Source organism: Mus pahari, chromosome 9 (assembly GCF_900095145.1).
Source record: "Mus pahari chromosome 9, PAHARI_EIJ_v1.1, whole genome shotgun sequence".
Taxonomy (NCBI): domain Eukaryota; kingdom Metazoa; phylum Chordata; class Mammalia; order Rodentia; family Muridae; genus Mus; species Mus pahari.
Genome location: NC_034598.1, coordinates 79,468,681 through 79,486,424, shown reverse-complemented (window position 1 = coordinate 79,486,424; position 17,744 = coordinate 79,468,681). Strand labels below are relative to the sequence as shown.

The 17,744-nt window shown below is 40.7% G+C and overlaps 1 protein-coding gene across 1 annotated transcript in view; it reads left to right on the top strand.

The window, feature by feature from the left end:
• The window catches only part of Ube2n (ubiquitin conjugating enzyme E2 N), a 36,182-nt gene extending 20,163 nt beyond the window's left edge, over positions 1-16,019 (top strand). Inside the window, exons 2-4 of the mRNA XM_021204757.2 lie at positions 11,494-11,740; positions 11,925-12,065; positions 12,621-16,019. Of these exons, the coding sequence (XP_021060416.1) occupies positions 11,494-11,740; positions 11,925-12,065; positions 12,621-12,661 (429 nt within the window). The 3' untranslated portion in view covers positions 12,662-16,019. The remainder of the gene's footprint in view (positions 1-11,493; positions 11,741-11,924; positions 12,066-12,620) is intronic.
• Positions 16,020-17,744: the final 1,725 nt, after the last annotated feature.

The following is a 17,744-nucleotide window of genomic DNA, read 5'->3' as shown; positions in this document are numbered from 1 at the left end:
ACTGTAGCTGTCTTCAGACACTCCAGAAGAGGGCATCAGATCTTGTTATGGATGGTTGTGAGCCACCATGTGGTTGCTGGGATTTGAACTCCGAACCTTCGGAAGAGCAGTCGGGTGCTCTTACCCACTGAGCCATCTCACCAGCCCCCAAGAGACATTTTTTTAAATCTAAATTCAAATTAGTTCTGTTTCACTAATGTGTTACATGGGATGTTAAGTTTACCATATAAAACTAACATCTAACAAGCAGCTCCCCTGGTTGTCATTGATGATGAAGTCAGACCTGTTTTTCTTCCCCTACCTATTAAGTTACTATTCTAGGATATAAAATATGCAATCTTAAAAAAAAAAACCTCACCAATCACAGAGCGAGCATGGGCTGGACCTATTGCCCCCACCCCCACCACACACACACACATTTGTAACAGAAGTGCAGCTTGGTCTTCATGCAGATCCCTCAACAACTGGAACAGGTTTGTCCCTGAGTCTGTTGCCTGTGTGTGGATCCCGTTCCCCCTCACTGGGGAACCTCACTGGAAGAGGATGACTCTAGTCCTGTAGAGACTTAATGTTCTGGGACAAGGGTGGGTGGTCATACCCAGAGAGGGTACCCCCTTTTCAGAGGAGAAGGGGAGGCAGAGGACCTGAGAGGAGAGGGGGGTCTAATATTGGATGTTAAGTGAACAGATAAATAATTTTTAAAAGCCAGCTTGTCAAATTTATTAGTGTTTTAGAAACTTGGCCTACAGGAGTCCCAGTGGAATGTTATTAAGTTAGATCCTTTTCTTTTAGTGAACAGTAAAAACTCCTTTTTGAAATAAAAAGCACAGAATACTCAATAGCAGAAGTGAAGCAGTTTGTGACCTTGCAAGTGTGGGTGCCCTGATTGAGAGCAGAGAACAACTTTTATGACCCTAAACACAAGTCTCTGCCTCCTCTTCATTGGCTGAGTAATGGAGGATTAGTGTTTTTGTTTTTTTTTTAAAGATTTATTTTAACTTATGAGTGTTTGGTTTGTGTACCACAATTACAGATGGTTGTTAGCTGCCATGTGGGAGGTTGGGAATTGAACCTGGGTCCTCTGGAAGAGCAAGAAGTGGGTGCTTTGCTCTTAGCTGCTGAGCCATCTCTCCAGACCCAAGGGTTACAGTCTTTTTTTTGTTTGTTTGTTTTTTGTATTTTGTTTTTCGAGACAGGATTTTTCTGTATAGCCCTGGCTGTCCTGGAATTCACTCTGTAGACCAGGCTGGCCTCAAACTCAGAAATCCACCTGCCTCTGCCTCCGAGTCCTGGGATTATAGGCATGCGCCACCACGCCCAGCTTTTTTTTTTTCATATCTTTTTTTTTGGGGGGGGAGTTACAATCTTATATACATTGTCTTCTGCCACTTTCCCACCAAGGACGCCTGCATTGGTTTAGCATCATTTACATCTCCTTGGCTAAAAAGCATTGCAGTAATGTTAGCTAGGCAGTGGTGGTGCACATGTTTAATCCCAGCGCTTGGGAGTCAAAGGCAGGTGGATCTCTGAGTTTGAGGCCAGCCTGGTCTTCCACAGAAATCTCAACTAAGCTAGTACTTTTCCGCTAAGACCAAAACTTTGTAAGTAAGCACTTATGGCTGACAAGGCAGTTAACTTTCAAACAGGGTCGCTCCCAACACAGGGTACACAGAAACCTTGTCTTGAAATGTTGTGGGAAATACTGAAAAAGAATGGCAAGTTCCATGCTACACCCAGCTACTCTCTCTGCTCAGGTGGGCTATGCACTAGTGGGCAATGGCCGGCCTGTTAAGGTGGAGACTGACTCAGCTCCAAAATCTCTCCACTCAACTCACTAAGTTCCCACTGGAGGGTTGTTACCACACCGTCCCCATGCTTCAAAATTCCCACGGCCTTATGTGGTGCATATCAGGCATACCCACGCTTTGCGTACCTTTCTCTCTGGAACCCAGTTGAACCGCTGTGCGAAGGAAAACACCACACAAAAACAATGGTAACTCAATCCCTGGGTGCAACAACTAGAATTGTAAGCCATATTAAATGTAAATCCCCACCCCCCCCACCCCGTGGTGAATCCTGACAGATCTGCCATTGAAACCATAAGACACTAGTAGCTACATCTTGGATGGAGGAAGAGAGGAAGCATGAGAGAGTTAGGGGCTTTTGGATGGGGATAGGAGAGGACAAGCATAGGGCTGGCAGGGTAGCAACCGGACAGTGGGAACTTAGTGAAGCTGGGTGGAGAGATTCTGGAGCTCTGAGTCAGAGAGTCTCCAGGAGTTATGAACAGGCTGGCCACTGCCTGCTATAGCTGGCCAGCCCGCTGGGGCAGAGAGTAGCTGGATGTAGCTCTGAAACTTGCGGTTCTTTTTAAATATTTCCCGAAACATCGAAAACAAAAACAGTGAAAAAAAAAATGTTGACCTTGTCCTGTTTGCCTGCAGCTTTAGGCAGCTTGGCAGTTAATTTTTTTACTCTAAATGTCTAGGTTCAGTGGGGATAGCTAGACTATAAGATATTAACAGGCCCAGGTCTATTCATCTGTAGCTGGGCCTAAGCTTCTGTTTTGAAAAAAAAAAAAAAAAAGTATTTTGTTTCTTAAACTTTCATTTAGGCTTCTGGGCTACCAGCACTGGTAAAATTATTCCTGAGGCACAGTTTATTAAAAGTAGAAAGAGTGCAAATTACTGAGGTCTTCTTTGTTTTTTGACACAAGATTTCTCTGCATGGTTCTACTAGAACTCACTCTAGACCAGGCTGGCCTCAAGAAATCCAACTGCCTCTATCTCCTTAGCACTGGGGTTAAAGGCGTGCGTATCCAGCTAACGTCTTATTTTATGTTTTGAGTTTGTGATATAATAAAAATAGTTCAGCTGGGTGTGGTGGTGCTTACCATTACTCTCAGCACTGGGGAGGCAGAAGCCAGTGTGGGCTTTATATAGTGAATTCTAGGACATCTAGGGCTACATGGGTAGACCCTATTTCCAAAAATTTTAAAAATAAATAAATAAAAGGAATGTTACCTCACTCACCGAATTAGGAACTAGAGAAAATGAAAATAGAGTCAGATAGCTGCCTTGAGTTTAATTTCAAAGCTGGATATATTTGAAGGACAATTTTACCATCAAGAATTTTGTTGAGTGTTTTATGAATGAGTGGGAGATGCATCTTTAATTGTGATGTTAATATTTGGAAGCCTTTCAGAAAACAAAAAGATGGAGGTTTACAGTACTTACCTGCCATAAAGCTTAGTATATCTTTCGAAATCAACCAACAAGAGCCCTAATCTGCTCATAGCTTGTTAGAGCTCCGGTCTGAAATGAACCTTTCAGGGTCTCACAAATGTAATTCTGGGAGTAGTGATATGTTTATGTGGGTGCTGGGGAGACAGTCTCAGGTCTTCACGCTTGTGCAGCAATACAGTCCCACTTAGCCTCCAAACTGAGCAGAAATCAACCTACCCTTAGAGAAGGGAGGGAAGGAAGCTAGGGAGAGAAAAGTGGTTCCCGTTCCACTCTCTGAAATCAGAGCACAGTAATTCACACCTGTCTGCAATCACAAATCGGAAAGGAAGGAGGATTGCCATGACTCTAAGGTCAGTGTGGTACAGTGTTGAGTTTTAGGAAAGTGTGACCCAGTCTTATGGGCACTCAAGGAAGCATTGGAGAGGCAGGTGGATCTCCAAATTCCATGCTAGCCAGGCTTACATAGTTCTATGGGTCCTCCATAGGGTGAGACCATGCCTCAAAAAACCAAAAAGTCAATACTTCATTATATAGTATAAAGCCATGGGTTCTTGGAATATCAAAAATAGGCAAGTGGTTTGCAGTTTTTAAATTATAGATAATTCCAGGTAGGTATGATTAATATAGCAAATTCCAACCAAAGATTCTTTTCCTATCTTTAATTTGTGTTAATGAAACTATACCTTCTCAGTAAAAATGCCTCCATTTTTAAAAGTGACATTATTGCTTAAATGTACTTCTTTCATGAACTGGTGATTTTAAAAGTCTTAACATAGCCCTCTCTTAACTCCTGTGCTCTTTATTGCCCTAGCAGACCAGTTGGACCTTTATAGTTCATTGTCAATTAATTGCCTGTCTGTACCATAGAGATTAAGAAACCAGGTGAACTAGAGCCCAACGCCTGTATTCAGTCTTGGCTCTGCTGTTTCCTTGTTTGGTTCTTTTCTAACTGGTTACCTTTTCTTCCTCATTTATTAAATGAGTATGAGGATTGAGTAAATTAATTCATGTAGAACATTTATTTGGCATGGATCATTATGTCCATTCTTCTCTGGAAATAAGTTCATGTGTCCTTACCCTTAGGGGAGCTTACAGGTGTGTGTAAACTATAATAGTGGATGTGTTTAGGTATGCTTATTTGGGGCAGAAAATTTGGGAGAGTGTAGATAAGGAAATTAAGCCTAACTTGCAGGGATGTTTTATTAAGATCTCCCCCCCTTTGGTCAATGATTGGATTAATCTTAAATGACTTTCTCTCTCTCTCTCTCTCTGCTCCCCTTTCTCTCCCCCCCCCCCCAGGCTGGCCTCACTTTTTAAACAGTCTTCTTGCCTGAGCTTTCCCCAAATGCAGGGATTGCAGGTAGAAGATACCAAGTCTGCCTCTGAGTGTGTTTTGAGGTAGACGATTCCAGTTTTGCACTTACTGCCATTTACTAGCTGGGGTTCTTGCCACCAGATAGCTTAGGGCAAGTGAACCAAAAATGTTGTGCCAGCTTGAGTGGTGTTAAAGAGCAGGAGAGGTTTTCCTTCTGTTTGTAGACCTGAGAAACAACCTGATGGTGCATATATACTTAGCCTTTCAGAACTTCTGTTTCCTCGAACTTCACAGAAGCATCGATTTCTAACCCATAAGTAACATCTGGCCCCACCTATTGCTTAGTATTTTTAAGTGGAATAGAATTACGTTCTTACCTGCTACTTATCAGGTTCTTTGAATTTCTGTGGAATGTTTCTTTGGAGACAAGGTCTCTATCCCAGGCTGACCCTTAGCTCCCTTTGTGGCTAAGGATGACTGAATTCTTGTTCTCTTGTCTTGGCCTTCTGAGATATGTATTTTAATTATATAGTGTTAGGGATTGAGCTCAGAACTCCTTAGCTTTTTGACAAAAAGCTTTACACTAGATTAAAAATCTTATCAGATTTAGTCCTTGGAAAATACCTTTTCCCCTCCTTGAATATGCCACGCAAAATTCCAGAGGACAGAGGAGAAGGGGAGTGTGTTGGGAACCATTATTTTCTTTTGGCTTTTAAGTTTTTCTTTTGATTTTTAGTTTAAGCATAGAGGGCTCCATGGGCCAGTGGCTTGTTCAAATGCACATTTTTAAGAGTTTAAGAAAAACTAATGCAAGCAATCAAGCAATCAAGCAAACTAAGCTAAGCCTCAGTTCTCTGTATGCCGCTACCTTCTTTGCCTTGCATTTGAAGTCTGGATCAGAATGGGCCCCTTTAAGGACATTTACATTAATGCCAACTTTTTTTTTTTTTTTTTTTTAAAGATTGATTGATTGATTGATTTATTATATGTGAGTACGCTGTAGTTGTCTTTAGACACTACACCAGAAGAGAGTATCAGATCTCATTACAGATGGTTGTGAGCCACCATGTGGTTGCTGGGATTTGAACTCTGGACCTATCAGAAGAACAGTCAATGCTCTTAACTGCTGAGCCATCTCTCCAGCCCCTAATGCCAACCTTAGCTTAGAGAAGTGACCGTATGGTACAACTTGAAGAGAAGAAAAAAAAGACTTCACCTATTGGAGTGAAATAAAGAACTTTTTAAGAGTATTTTGTTTTTGTTTAATCTGTTAATGTCTTATGTCCACTAGAGAGTGGTGTTCCTGGGAAGAATAAAATGGTTTCTTGGTGATTAACCAATATTTCATTGTGTTGTTAGCTGCCTTGCTTTTTTCTGTTTGTTTGTTTGTTTGTTTGTTTGTTTTTTTAACCCAAGCCACCATTTTTAGACATGTTTTGACTGCAGCAGACAGCAACTCCGACCTAAAGGGACTGGCAGAGCCTCCATGACCTATGCCAGTTAGTGATTCCATATCTTCCTATATTACTTAGAGATTATTTCTGAGTGGAAAATGACAGTTTAAAGTTGCTCTACAAAAATTTACCCACACATATGAAGTTCATTTGTTCTTAATGACCTGTCAGTAATAAACTTACCTTGTTATTTACTCTGTAGGTGCTAGCTTCTAGTGGCTATGGAGCAGTTGAAATGTGGCTAGTTTGACTTGATACATGTGCTTAGTGCAGATTAAAACCTGGACTTGTGAAGACTCAGTGTGAAAAAAGATGAAAATATTCTGTTAGCTATTATATATTGATAACATGTTCAGATAGCATTTTGAATATATTGGGTTAAATGAAAAATATTATGAAATAATTTACCATTTTCACAAAAATTACTATTCTAAGGAGAGAGAGGGACAGAGAATGAGAATATATTGACTTAGTTGGTAGAGGCATGTTTAAATATACTATTTCTGCCAATTGTCATGGTACACAATCTTAATTCCAGCACGTGTCCTGGAACTCAGTCTGTAGACCAGGATGGTCTCAAATTTAAGAGTTCTGCCTCCCCCCCTAAGTGCTGGGATTAAAGGTGTGACCACAGTTTCAGGTATATCTTAAATAAGTATTACAGTTTCTCTACTTACATAATTTGAATTATCACAGGCAGATTTCTTTTTCTTGAACAACTTTATAGGTTGAAATTTTTTGTTTTAGACGGGCAATGGTGGTACGTGCTTTTAATCCCAGTACTCAGGAGGCAGAGACAGGCAGATCTCTGTAAATTCAAGGCCAGCCTGGTCTACAGGGCAGCCAGGACTACACAGAGAAAGACTATCCAAAAGAAATACATACATACATACATACATACATACATACATACATACATACCTTAAATTGCAAATTTTTCTTAAAGATTTATTTATTATTATATGTAAGTACACTGTAGCTGTCTTCAGACACACCAGAAGAGGGCATCTGATCTCATTATAGATGGTTGTGAGCCACCATGTGGTTGCTGGGATTTGAACTCAGGACCTCTGGAAGAGCAGTCAGTGCTCTTAACCACTGAGCCATCTCTCCAGCCCCCCCCCCCTTTTTTTTTGAAGTACACAGTTTAAAAAAAAAACAGTAAAAGTTGCTGAAATCAAGAACTTTCCCTGTCAGTGCTTTCTTTTCCCCTCTACATTTCTGGTTTGAAACAAGGATAGTGCTGGATTATAGGCCTGTGCTACCGTGCCCAGTTAGGTTAGGTGGTGCTAGGGACCAAAGGTTTCCTACAGTCATACATACAGACACTCTCAGCTCCACTCTGTAGCATAGCCTTTACCTTTTCATTAAAGGGAAACATGCTTTTTATCTTTTTTAAAGGATTTATTTATCATTTACTATATATGTACATTTGTGTGTATGCACTGGGGACTCACAAAGCCTAGAAGAGGGAGTTGGATTCCCTGGAAATAGAGATAGGGATGGTTGTGAGACACCTAGTATGGGTGCTGGCAGTCAAAGCTCAGCAAGGAGATTCTCCAACCCTGAGGGAAACATTTATTGTTTCTCTTTGGTAGGCACAAATTGCAGGCATCATTTTGGTGCTATCACTAAGCAAAATGCGGATTATTTGAACACACGTTGTCAGTCTGATAGCCGGGACTGGTAGTACATGGACACTTGGTGACTAATGGACCAGTAGAGTACTTTTGTTGGATATGCTGGACAAAGGGTAATTTATATCCGTACTTTTGTTGGATATGCTGGACAAAGGGTAATTTATATCCAGGTGTGCGGCCGTGTGAGATTTTTATCATGCTATAACTAGATGAAAAGATCATGGTGGGGGTGGGGGAGTGTCTTGCTGAAGGGATGAAAAGTGCATAAAACTTAAGCCCACCAGTGGTAGCACACACCTTTAATTCCAGCACTTGGGAGGCAGAGGCAGGCAAATTTCTGAGTTTGAGGACAGCTTGGTCTAGAGAGAGTTCCAGGACAGCAAGGAACATATATAGAGAAACCCTGTCTTGAAAAACAAAAAAACTTAAACCAGGAGTGGTGGTGCCTGCCTTTGATCCTAGTACGTTAGTGACAGGACAATCTCTTGCATTTGAGGCCAGCCTGGTCTACATAATGAATTCCAGGAGTTACATGTTGAGACCCTATCTAAAACAAAACAAAACAAAGCCCCAACAAACAAAAGCCTTATAAATCAATTACTTATGAAAGTTACCATTGACTCTTTTAGCAATCACTACTTGTTTTATATATGAAAGAGAGGGTGGGAGGAGAGAGAGCACCCACACCATAGCACCCGTGTGGAGGAAGGAGGTCAGAGGGCTTTGGTGATAGAACTCAGGCTGTCAAGGCTGTGTGCCAAGTTGTACCTGCCATACTGTCTCACTGGCCCATCAACTAATATTTCTTGATTGGGGTTGACCAAGGATAGCTGCAGCTTTGGGAAGAGAAATTGTGTGCAAGGGGAAAGTACCACAACTATATGAAATATAAAAAACGGGCTTGCTCAGAAACAGTTAAACAAGTGAAGCATAGGAACTTCATCTTTGTCACTTAAAGAAACCACACTGCACTTTCCTTACAGAAGCACTGTAAGACCTGAAGGTTCCTCGTGGTTAACCTTATGTTTGGTAGTAGGGAGGGAGAGAGATTATTTCCACTAGTGTTTTCTACCCTTCTTACTACTGTGGGTACAGATTTTTAGACACTGGTGTCAGATTTTTCTATTCTCACAACTTATGCTAAGTTTGGGAAATGGAGAGTGTTTCATCAGATAAAATGATCTGTTTATTGTGTGGTGACACGAGAAGGATGCTTTATACATCTAAACACTAAACCGTAGTGTATATTCCAGTGAAATCTTAGGATCAGTAAGGTCACATTGGTGCTTTATACTTACTTTTTGGTTTTTGAGACAGGGTCTTGCTGTGTAGCTGTCCTGGAACCCAGGCTAGCCTTGAATATAGAGCTGCCTTCTGGCGGTAGCCACCCAAGTGCCAGGACTACAGGTGCACACTCCACACCCCACTAATGCATTCTCTGGGAAGAGTGCCTGACTAAGAGTAGGTAAATGATGACAAGAGTGTGAATGTGGACTTTGACAACACACAGTGATTTTTGAGCTATTTTGGGATCTGATCTTGGAGGTACTTTGGGTAGCTTGTTAGACCTTTAAATAGCTGCTACTATGTATAATCTGGGAGTGGTGGTTACTTAGACTCTTGGACCCTGTCTCCCCCTCCCCCCTTTTCAGCCTTTCTTTTCATGGAGACTTGGGATAAAACAAAGTTGAGAAAGGGCCAAAATTGAAATTTTGCCATCTAGTTTTTTGTTTTTTGTTTTTATTTTATTTTATTTCTGTGCCCCTCTGCCTCTATCTGTAACATTTTTTTCCCCTTAAAATAAAGGCTAGGGTCGCTTTTTGTTTTTTCTTGAGGGAAAAGGACAAGTGTAGACTTTGAAGTAGAAATAATGTCTAGTAGGTTGAGGAACTGTCAGGAGCTCAAACGGGCTTGAACAAAAGTCAGGGTGTGGGGATAAATGAAGGTGAATTGAAAAGGTAGGCAGACTTTGCCTTTTAAATAAATGGAGAAGGTAGAACCAGGAAGTACAAGATAGCAAGGTCGAGGTTGGAAGCCAGGCAAAGTATTAGGAGGCTATTTATTTAGTCTGCCAGTTAGAGCTTATGGAGGCTTGACCAGGGGTGTAGGAGTGGTGGGACACAGTATACTCATGGGTAGACTTCTTTTTTGTCTTTGCTGGGGAATCAACCTAGGGGCGTACACATAGTCTTCTTGCCTCTGACCTCTACTCCAGTAACTCTTGGAGGTTTTTCAAGCAGTTAAAAAAAAAAAAAAAGGCTAGATACATAACCTTTGGGAGAAGATGGTCAGTGGTGGATCAACTGACATGGGGCTGCGGGGTGGCCAGAAAGTTAAGTTTAAGTTAGGTTAAATTGGGTTGCTGTTAGTCTGTTTTCTTTCATTGTACTAAAATGTTAAAGCTGGATGCTCAGAAAGAAAAGTGTTTTAGAGGCTGAAAGTGCTAGACCGGGCAGCTCAGTCCTTTCGCTTCTGCAATATCCTGACATGACAGAAGAACTAGAATGTGCAGAAGATGACACGTGGTTAGAGTGGCTTCATTTTATAACAATCTGTCAGGAGAGGCAGCTTTGTTAGTCCAGGCCTTGTTCCCTCTTATTAGGAAAAAATAAAAGAAAATGTGTATGATTTGGGAAAGGTCAAAAAGGGAAAGGACTGACTCTGGAGAGGTGTTGGAGTGATTTTCTTGGGAAGGCGAGGAGAGATCTGTGCTCACGGGGAAAGAGCCTTTGTAAATGCTCTGGGAGTTGAGAGAAACAGGCGAGAAGCCCACCAGATGAAGTTGGAAAATCCTATGGCAAAGTGGTCTCTTTATTGAACAAGAATTTTGTCATTCTTCCCTATTTTGTGTATTGTTACTTACATAAAATTCCCACTGTATTAAGCACTACAAGTCATCTAGAGATGGGTTGAAATACACAGAAAGATTTTTGTAGTTTAAATTTAAATACAAATACTGTACTATTTTATGTAAGAAACTTGAACATCCAGAGATTTTTGAGGATTCTGGACCTCGTCTGCCCTTGACTACAAAGAATGACCAAATTTTAGGAGAGTTCAATGGCCTGTTTTTCTTGCTTTTTTTTTTTTTAATTTATTTATTTATTTTATGTGTGTAAGTACACTGTAGCTGCCTTTAGATACATCAGAAGCGGGCATCAGATCCCATTATAGATGGTTGTGAGCCACCATGTGGTTGCTGGGACTTGAACTCAGGACCTTTGGAAGACTAGTCAGTGTCCTTCATCACTGAGCCATCTCTCCTGCCCAGTGACTTGGTTTTAAATATAATTTAGAGCAGGTTGCTTTACCCATTGTAGCAACCCTGGTGTCATTTTTCTTTTCCTTTTATGTGAACATAAAAATTGGTTTTATTAATCCAATCTAGAATGTGATAACCTCCTGCAGTTATATTCAGTTGGTTGTTGTTACATGAATGGTCTGGTGTTGGTTGCTTGGATGGTTGGCTGTTTGATGGGAAACAGGGTTTTCCTACATAACCTTGGCTGCTTGACTGTCCTGGAACTCACTATGAAGGCCAGGCTGGCCTCAAACTCAGAGATCCACCTGCCTCTGCTGGGATTAAAGGTGTGTACCATCATACCTGCCATAAAGCCTTTTATTATTGTCTTGGGTGTGTGCATTATTATGGCATGATGCAGAGGTCAAAGAAATTCTTAAAGAAAAGAACTCAAAGAAGAGTTTCACATTTTATGTGAAAATTATGCCATTGGGAGATTGTGTTATATCTAATTTCAAAAGACGGACTTCCTAATTTTAATTTCGGTGTCTAGTGTCATGACAATTGTTTCACAGGTATGCTTGTTTTTCTGTTGTAGGAAACCCAGCGTTTGCTGGCAGAACCAGTTCCTGGCATTAAAGCAGAACCAGATGAGAGCAACGCCCGTTATTTTCATGTGGTCATTGCTGGCCCCCAGGATTCCCCCTTTGAGGGAGGGACTTTTAAACTTGAACTATTCCTTCCAGAAGAATACCCAATGGCAGCACCTAAAGTACGTTTCATGACCAAAATTTATCATCCTAATGTAGACAAGTTGGGAAGAATATGTTTAGATATTTTGAAAGGTAAGTGTTGTTTGTCACTGTGCTTTATTAACATGTCCTTTCTGTCCTAAGCATTCCACATTTAGAATGTAAGCATTGTAATCTCACTGTATGCTAACGGCACCAGAGTGTGTGGGAGGGAAGTGCAGCAGTTCTGGGCCTGTTGTCCATGCTTTATCATATACTGGGCCTGTTACCTTCATAGATAAGTGGTCCCCAGCACTGCAGATCCGCACAGTTCTGCTATCAATCCAGGCTTTGTTAAGTGCTCCTAATCCAGACGATCCATTAGCAAATGATGTAGCTGAGCAGTGGAAGACCAACGAAGCCCAAGCCATAGAAACAGGTACTTAATATCTATTCTCTTTTACCTGCTCTGCTTTTCAAGATAGGTCCCTTACCATTTGATGTTTTATTTATAAGCTCACATTTAAAAATAATCTATAAAGGAGATTTTGCGGTGTTTAACCACATGTATCTACTATAATGACTACTGTATTGGCAGGATGTGAAGATACTAGAAAACTTGGCAACTGTTCTATTTTTATGGTCCACTTAAAGGATATAGCCATTTATGGAATCAACAAAGTTCATCCTTCTATAACAAGATTTGTGAGGGAACATATCATCTATTCAAAAATGAAAGAACTTTTTCTATCTGTTGAATTTTATGAAAGGTTTGAAACTAGTCTGGTCTATATAGTGAGACTTAGAAAACAAACAAAACCCCTTTCTAATTAATTGTACTGTTTTGGCAGTAAGACATTCAGAAAACTGGCCTGATCCAGTTTATAGGAGATGGTATGAATTTAGGAGGATATATATAATCTATCTTGTTTGGAAAGAAACTAATAGCTGCATATTTGTTTTTTTGTTTTTTTTGTTTTTTTTTTGTCTACAGCGAGAGCATGGACTAGGCTATATGCCATGAACAATATTTAAGTCGATCAGATCATCAAGTGTACACCACTTCTCCTGTTCTGCCAAGACTTCTTCCTTTTTTTGTTTGCATTTAATGGACACAGTCTTAGAAACATTACAGAATAAAAGCCCAGGCATCTTCATCTTTGGTGATTACATGCACATTAGCAAATCTGTCTTGTCCTGATTCACTGTTGTAAAGCATGAGCAGAGGCTAGAAGTACCATCCGGGTTGCTGAGAGATGCTGAGAAGCAGGACTCTCTGCTTTGACTCATGGTTAAAGTACAAGGCACTGTGAATGAAGGTAGTTGTCAGGGTTAGCTGCCAGGGGTATGGGTGTTATTTTATTCTTTAGGGGGAAAGTAGTTTTATTTTAATTTTATGGCCTCCTTTCCCCTCCCCCTCTTAAAGGATCTAATTGCAGTGGTTAAATGCAGCTAACCAGTTTTTTTAGAATATGCTCTCTAGCCAAGTCTAACTTTAGACGCTGTAGATGGACAAGCTTGGTTGTCTGAACCAAAATGGGAACATTAAATAAACATCACAGCCCTCACGAATAACATTGTGACTTTGCTGTCAAGTGTAGATCCTCCATCCCCCACCCCCACCCCCACCCCCAAAAGACGAAGAAAAAGCTTGTGACCATTTTGTATGGCTTGTCTGGAAACTTCTGTAAATCTCATGTTTTAGTAAAATATTTTTTGTTATTCTACTTTGCCTTTGTACAGTTTATTTTACTGTGTTTATTTCTCTTTCCCCATGTGACAATCGTATTTAAAGTTAAAATAGATGGTACATTCTGTTTTAGTCCTCTCCATCTGACAAATTGGCAAGAGGAGAATTTTACCAGTTTGTTTCATTGATGCAGATCTGTGTTAGGATTCTACTGAGTGAGTATTTATAAACTGGCTCTGAGCATGCATGAAGCATCAATATCTGACTTTTTTTTCTTAAACCTCCTAGAAATTTGAAATAAATATTACTTGATTCAATTAGGTGATCCTTGGTGTCCTTGCCATGTTTGAAAGCTGACCATACCCAGCAGTCACAGTGAAGAGGACAGTTGAATGTCACATAAGGCTTTCACATGTCTGCATTTGAGCTTCAGATGTAGGTTATGACTTTTCTCTTGGTTCTTATCTGGAAACTATGTGTCCGTTGGTTTGTGCTATTAGGAACATCCTAGTTATTTGATTTTTGCTGAGGCAGTTTTGAGTCCTCCTCCAGACCTAATGAACCCAGGCAAGTGGCGTCATTGGCTCTTCAGTTCCTGTGCATTTGCTATGAGAAGTGGGGAGTCTTGCTGTGTAGCCCCGGCTGTCCTGGAACTCACTATTACAGACCAGGCTGGCCTCGAACCCAGAGATCTGGCTGCCTCTTCTAGGATCAAAGGCCAGTGCTCAGCTATTTTATCCTTTAATTTGCTGTTAGTAGTTGTTTTTTTTTTCCTGTGTAAAACAATCCCTTTTCACCTTTTTCTACGTTGAATTTCTGATTCTTGCTATTTTTAAGTCATATACATGTAAATGCTAACCTTATGGTCAGGAATCTTCATCTCCATAACTTTCATGTAAGGTTTGTGGGTTTTGTTTTGTTTTTTGAATACAGACTGTTTTTTTGTAAGATGGAGAATTACCTATTAAAAATACATTTTCAACATATAAGAGCTTTTGACAACTGATAACTGGATCCTTCCAAATAAATGCATTTTGTTAACAAACGTAAAGTTTAGAATAAAATTGCTAATGGCCCTACCCGATAGTGTGAAATTTTAGGCTCTAACAGCAGTTGGTACAATTCTTGGCCTGAGTACATCCTTGTCCATGGCTAAGACAGTTCTCATTTTCAAAAGCAGACTTGGCAGGACTTGAAGTTAACCATTCACCGGTCAGCATTCCATCTGAAAGCCAGAGCTGCTCCTAGTCATAGCTGATGCCTTACACATTACCCACGGTGGCCTGGTGTGCAGAGTTTTCAGCTTTCCCAGTTTACATTAGGACTCCTAATTTCCTGGCATCACATTTTCTTTGGAGATTTTGATGAGTCCCATTGTTTGAAACTTGCTCTCTTAGCCAGTTGGAAGCAGCAAGGATTGTTACTTATGCCTGGACTTTTCCTAAAAGAAACAACAGGTTGAGTTGGAGGTAACTACACCTGGCTTACGGACCTGTTTTTGTTGGCCAGGAAAATGGTTGGTTCAGAGCAGTTAAATGATAGTATTACAGAAACTCGGGATAGTCATACAAAAAGCATTTGTAACATCTGAATAAGAAGATGTAGGACTAATTAGACTGATGATCATTGCGTGGACATCTCCTGGCAGGAGCTGAGTAGCAGTCACCACTGGATGACATGCCATTCTCTGTTTAAAGTAGGTTGGAATCATTCCCAGCCTACCTGTTTCTGTATGTGTGGTTCTGTTTTCTTACAATGTTTTAACTTTGTAGCCCCAGCAAAAGAAAGACATTCACTTAACAAAAGCATATTAACATTGGCTTACTGCTTGCTGGTTTGAGGATGTAGATGTGAATGAATAGTTTGGGCCTTTCTTTTGAGGGGACAGCATAGGCATGGGGGACAACACAATAGTTGCAGCTCATCTTGGAAAGGCTAATCTTCTGGACTCAAGTCAGACAAATGCCTCCAACCTCCAGAAATCTGCACATGCAGAGCTCAGAGAAGAAAACCAACTCCTTCCAAATTGGCATCTTGAAGTCAGTTCTGAAGCCCTAGGGTGTAAATTTGGGCTTTGTGGTTTGAAGTTTTTGTTCTGTTTTGTTGTCTATTTTGCTGTGATTCACTTCTACTGTGAGATTAGTTAGCCTTGGTTCGCTTGGATCATAGGCATTCTGTATATAATACTGAATACTCACACTAGACCAGGAATGTACTTGTAAGATAAAGTTCAGTGTAAATTGATATATTAAAACCACAGGGGTGCTGCAGTCAGCATTTCTCCAGAGGGTGGGAAGATCATGTTCTGTAAGAGTACTCCCGGTCAGCCACGGAGACCTCAGTGGTGTCATGTGGAGAGTAGGTTGGCCTTGTCTCCCTGGTGGTTTAGGTATTGTTCTCTTGGCTAATCTAATAACGACATCAGTTTTTATTACTCCCAAAGCGGAAGTCTTAAGACTACAACATAGGAAAGCTATCCACATACAAATCACAAAATGAGATGAGAAATTGGGTATTCCGTAAGAAATATGTAATATTTCATTGGAATGTATTCTGGGGCTGGGAGCAACATTTCATTTAGCTATGAAGCATGCCGCCTTTTAAGGAGCTATATCAGGGTTTATATTTTAAGTAAAAGGAAAACATGTTGAATGTAATTTCAAAGAAGTATAAACAATAAAAACGTATACCGATTGGATGTGATGATGTGTCTGTTTCCTACACTGCTCACTCACCTCCACACTCATTTCACTTATCACTAAGGCTGGACATCTTTGCTCTCAGGGTTAGCCTTTTCCTCTACACATTTCTGTTACTAGGGATTGAACCCTTTCTTGTGTGAGTTAGGCAAGTACCACCAAGATGATGGAAGATATGTAACCTCACAAGCTTCAAGGACAGTCATCTTACTGCTGGAATCGTCCAGGAAAGTATTAAAAACCAGGGAGAAGCTGGGTTAGGGGGCAAAATGACTTTAAATCTCAGTATTAAAAGCTAAGTAATCTGAGTTCAAGGCCAGCACAGAATACTTAGTTCCAGGACATCCCGGACTTTTAGGGAAGGCATGGGGTGTTTTGTCTATGAGCACCATGTTTGTGGTGCTGATCCCAGAGGACAAACTAGTTTGTAAGTCAGTGTGAGGAGCAGGGTCTGGGCCCTCTGCAGAGACCACAATTCACCTCATGATGAAGCTTGATTTTAGAGGATCTTGGTTTTTGTTTTTTCAAGACAGGGTTTCTGTGTATCTCCGGCTGTCCTGGAACTCTCTAGTCCAGACTGGCCTCAGAAATCCGCCTGCCTCTGCCTCCCAAGTGCTGGAATTAAAGGCGTGCGCCACCGCTGCCCATAGAGGATCATTTTTCAATAAAATATTTACAAGCTATAGAACAACAAAAAAAAGCAATACATGGAAGACTTCAGTTACGTATGTAGATGCTATGCATAAGCAGATACTTCCTTAGTGAAGCAGCTGGGAATTCTATCCAGTGATAGAAAACCCTGGTTTTTCTCTGTAGCCCTGGCTGCCCTGGAACTCCTCTCTCTATAGCCAAGGCGGACCTTGAACTGAGATCTGCCTGCTGCTGCTAACTGCCTGGCTTCAGACTTGGAAATTGAGACCAATAGAGACCTAGACCAGCTGGTCTTGAACCTGCGATTAGCATGGCACTGCTGCTCCTTGTCTCCCAGAGCTGGGATCAAAGGCATGTGCTATTACTACCTACCCAGCCCAAACTACTGCATTTAATCACTGCTAGTTCTTTTATATGTTTGAGTGGAAATTATAGTAAGGAATGTTCTGTTATTTCCTAGTTTTGGTTAGTAACCTATTATGAAACTTCATTGATAATACTTAAATAGTAGATAGCGTTAAGCTACCAATCCAAGTTAGTCACAAATGAAGTGCACAAGAGCTTTGTGTGTATAATATATATATATATATAAACAGTTGAGTTTTATTATAGAATGGATGCACATGATATAAACCTAGCTGAGGGTACAGATTCTATACAGCAAAGGCAGGTAGGTGTGTGTGTGTGTGTGTACACGTGCATGCGCATGTGTGACTCGTGCTGGAACCAAAGTCAGATCATTTCAAAGAACAGCCAACATTCTTAACCCAAGCCATTCCTCCCTGGTAAAGCATGTACCTTAAAGATAAAGACAGGCTCTTCTTAAACTAAAAATAAACATACAGAGATTGTTTCCATCTTTATTTGATGTTTCCAAATGTAAAAAAGAAAGTCAAGATTCTTACAATTCTTACAACAGTTCGAATGCAACCATCTCAGAGACCATGCAAAGCAATTCTTGTACACATACCCATTTCCTCCTTCACCTCTGCTGCTTCATACAGTGTGACTGACAGAACTGGATGGCTTGTCCTCAGTGGGAAATGCCATTTCTTTACACCACCACCCAACAGTTTCT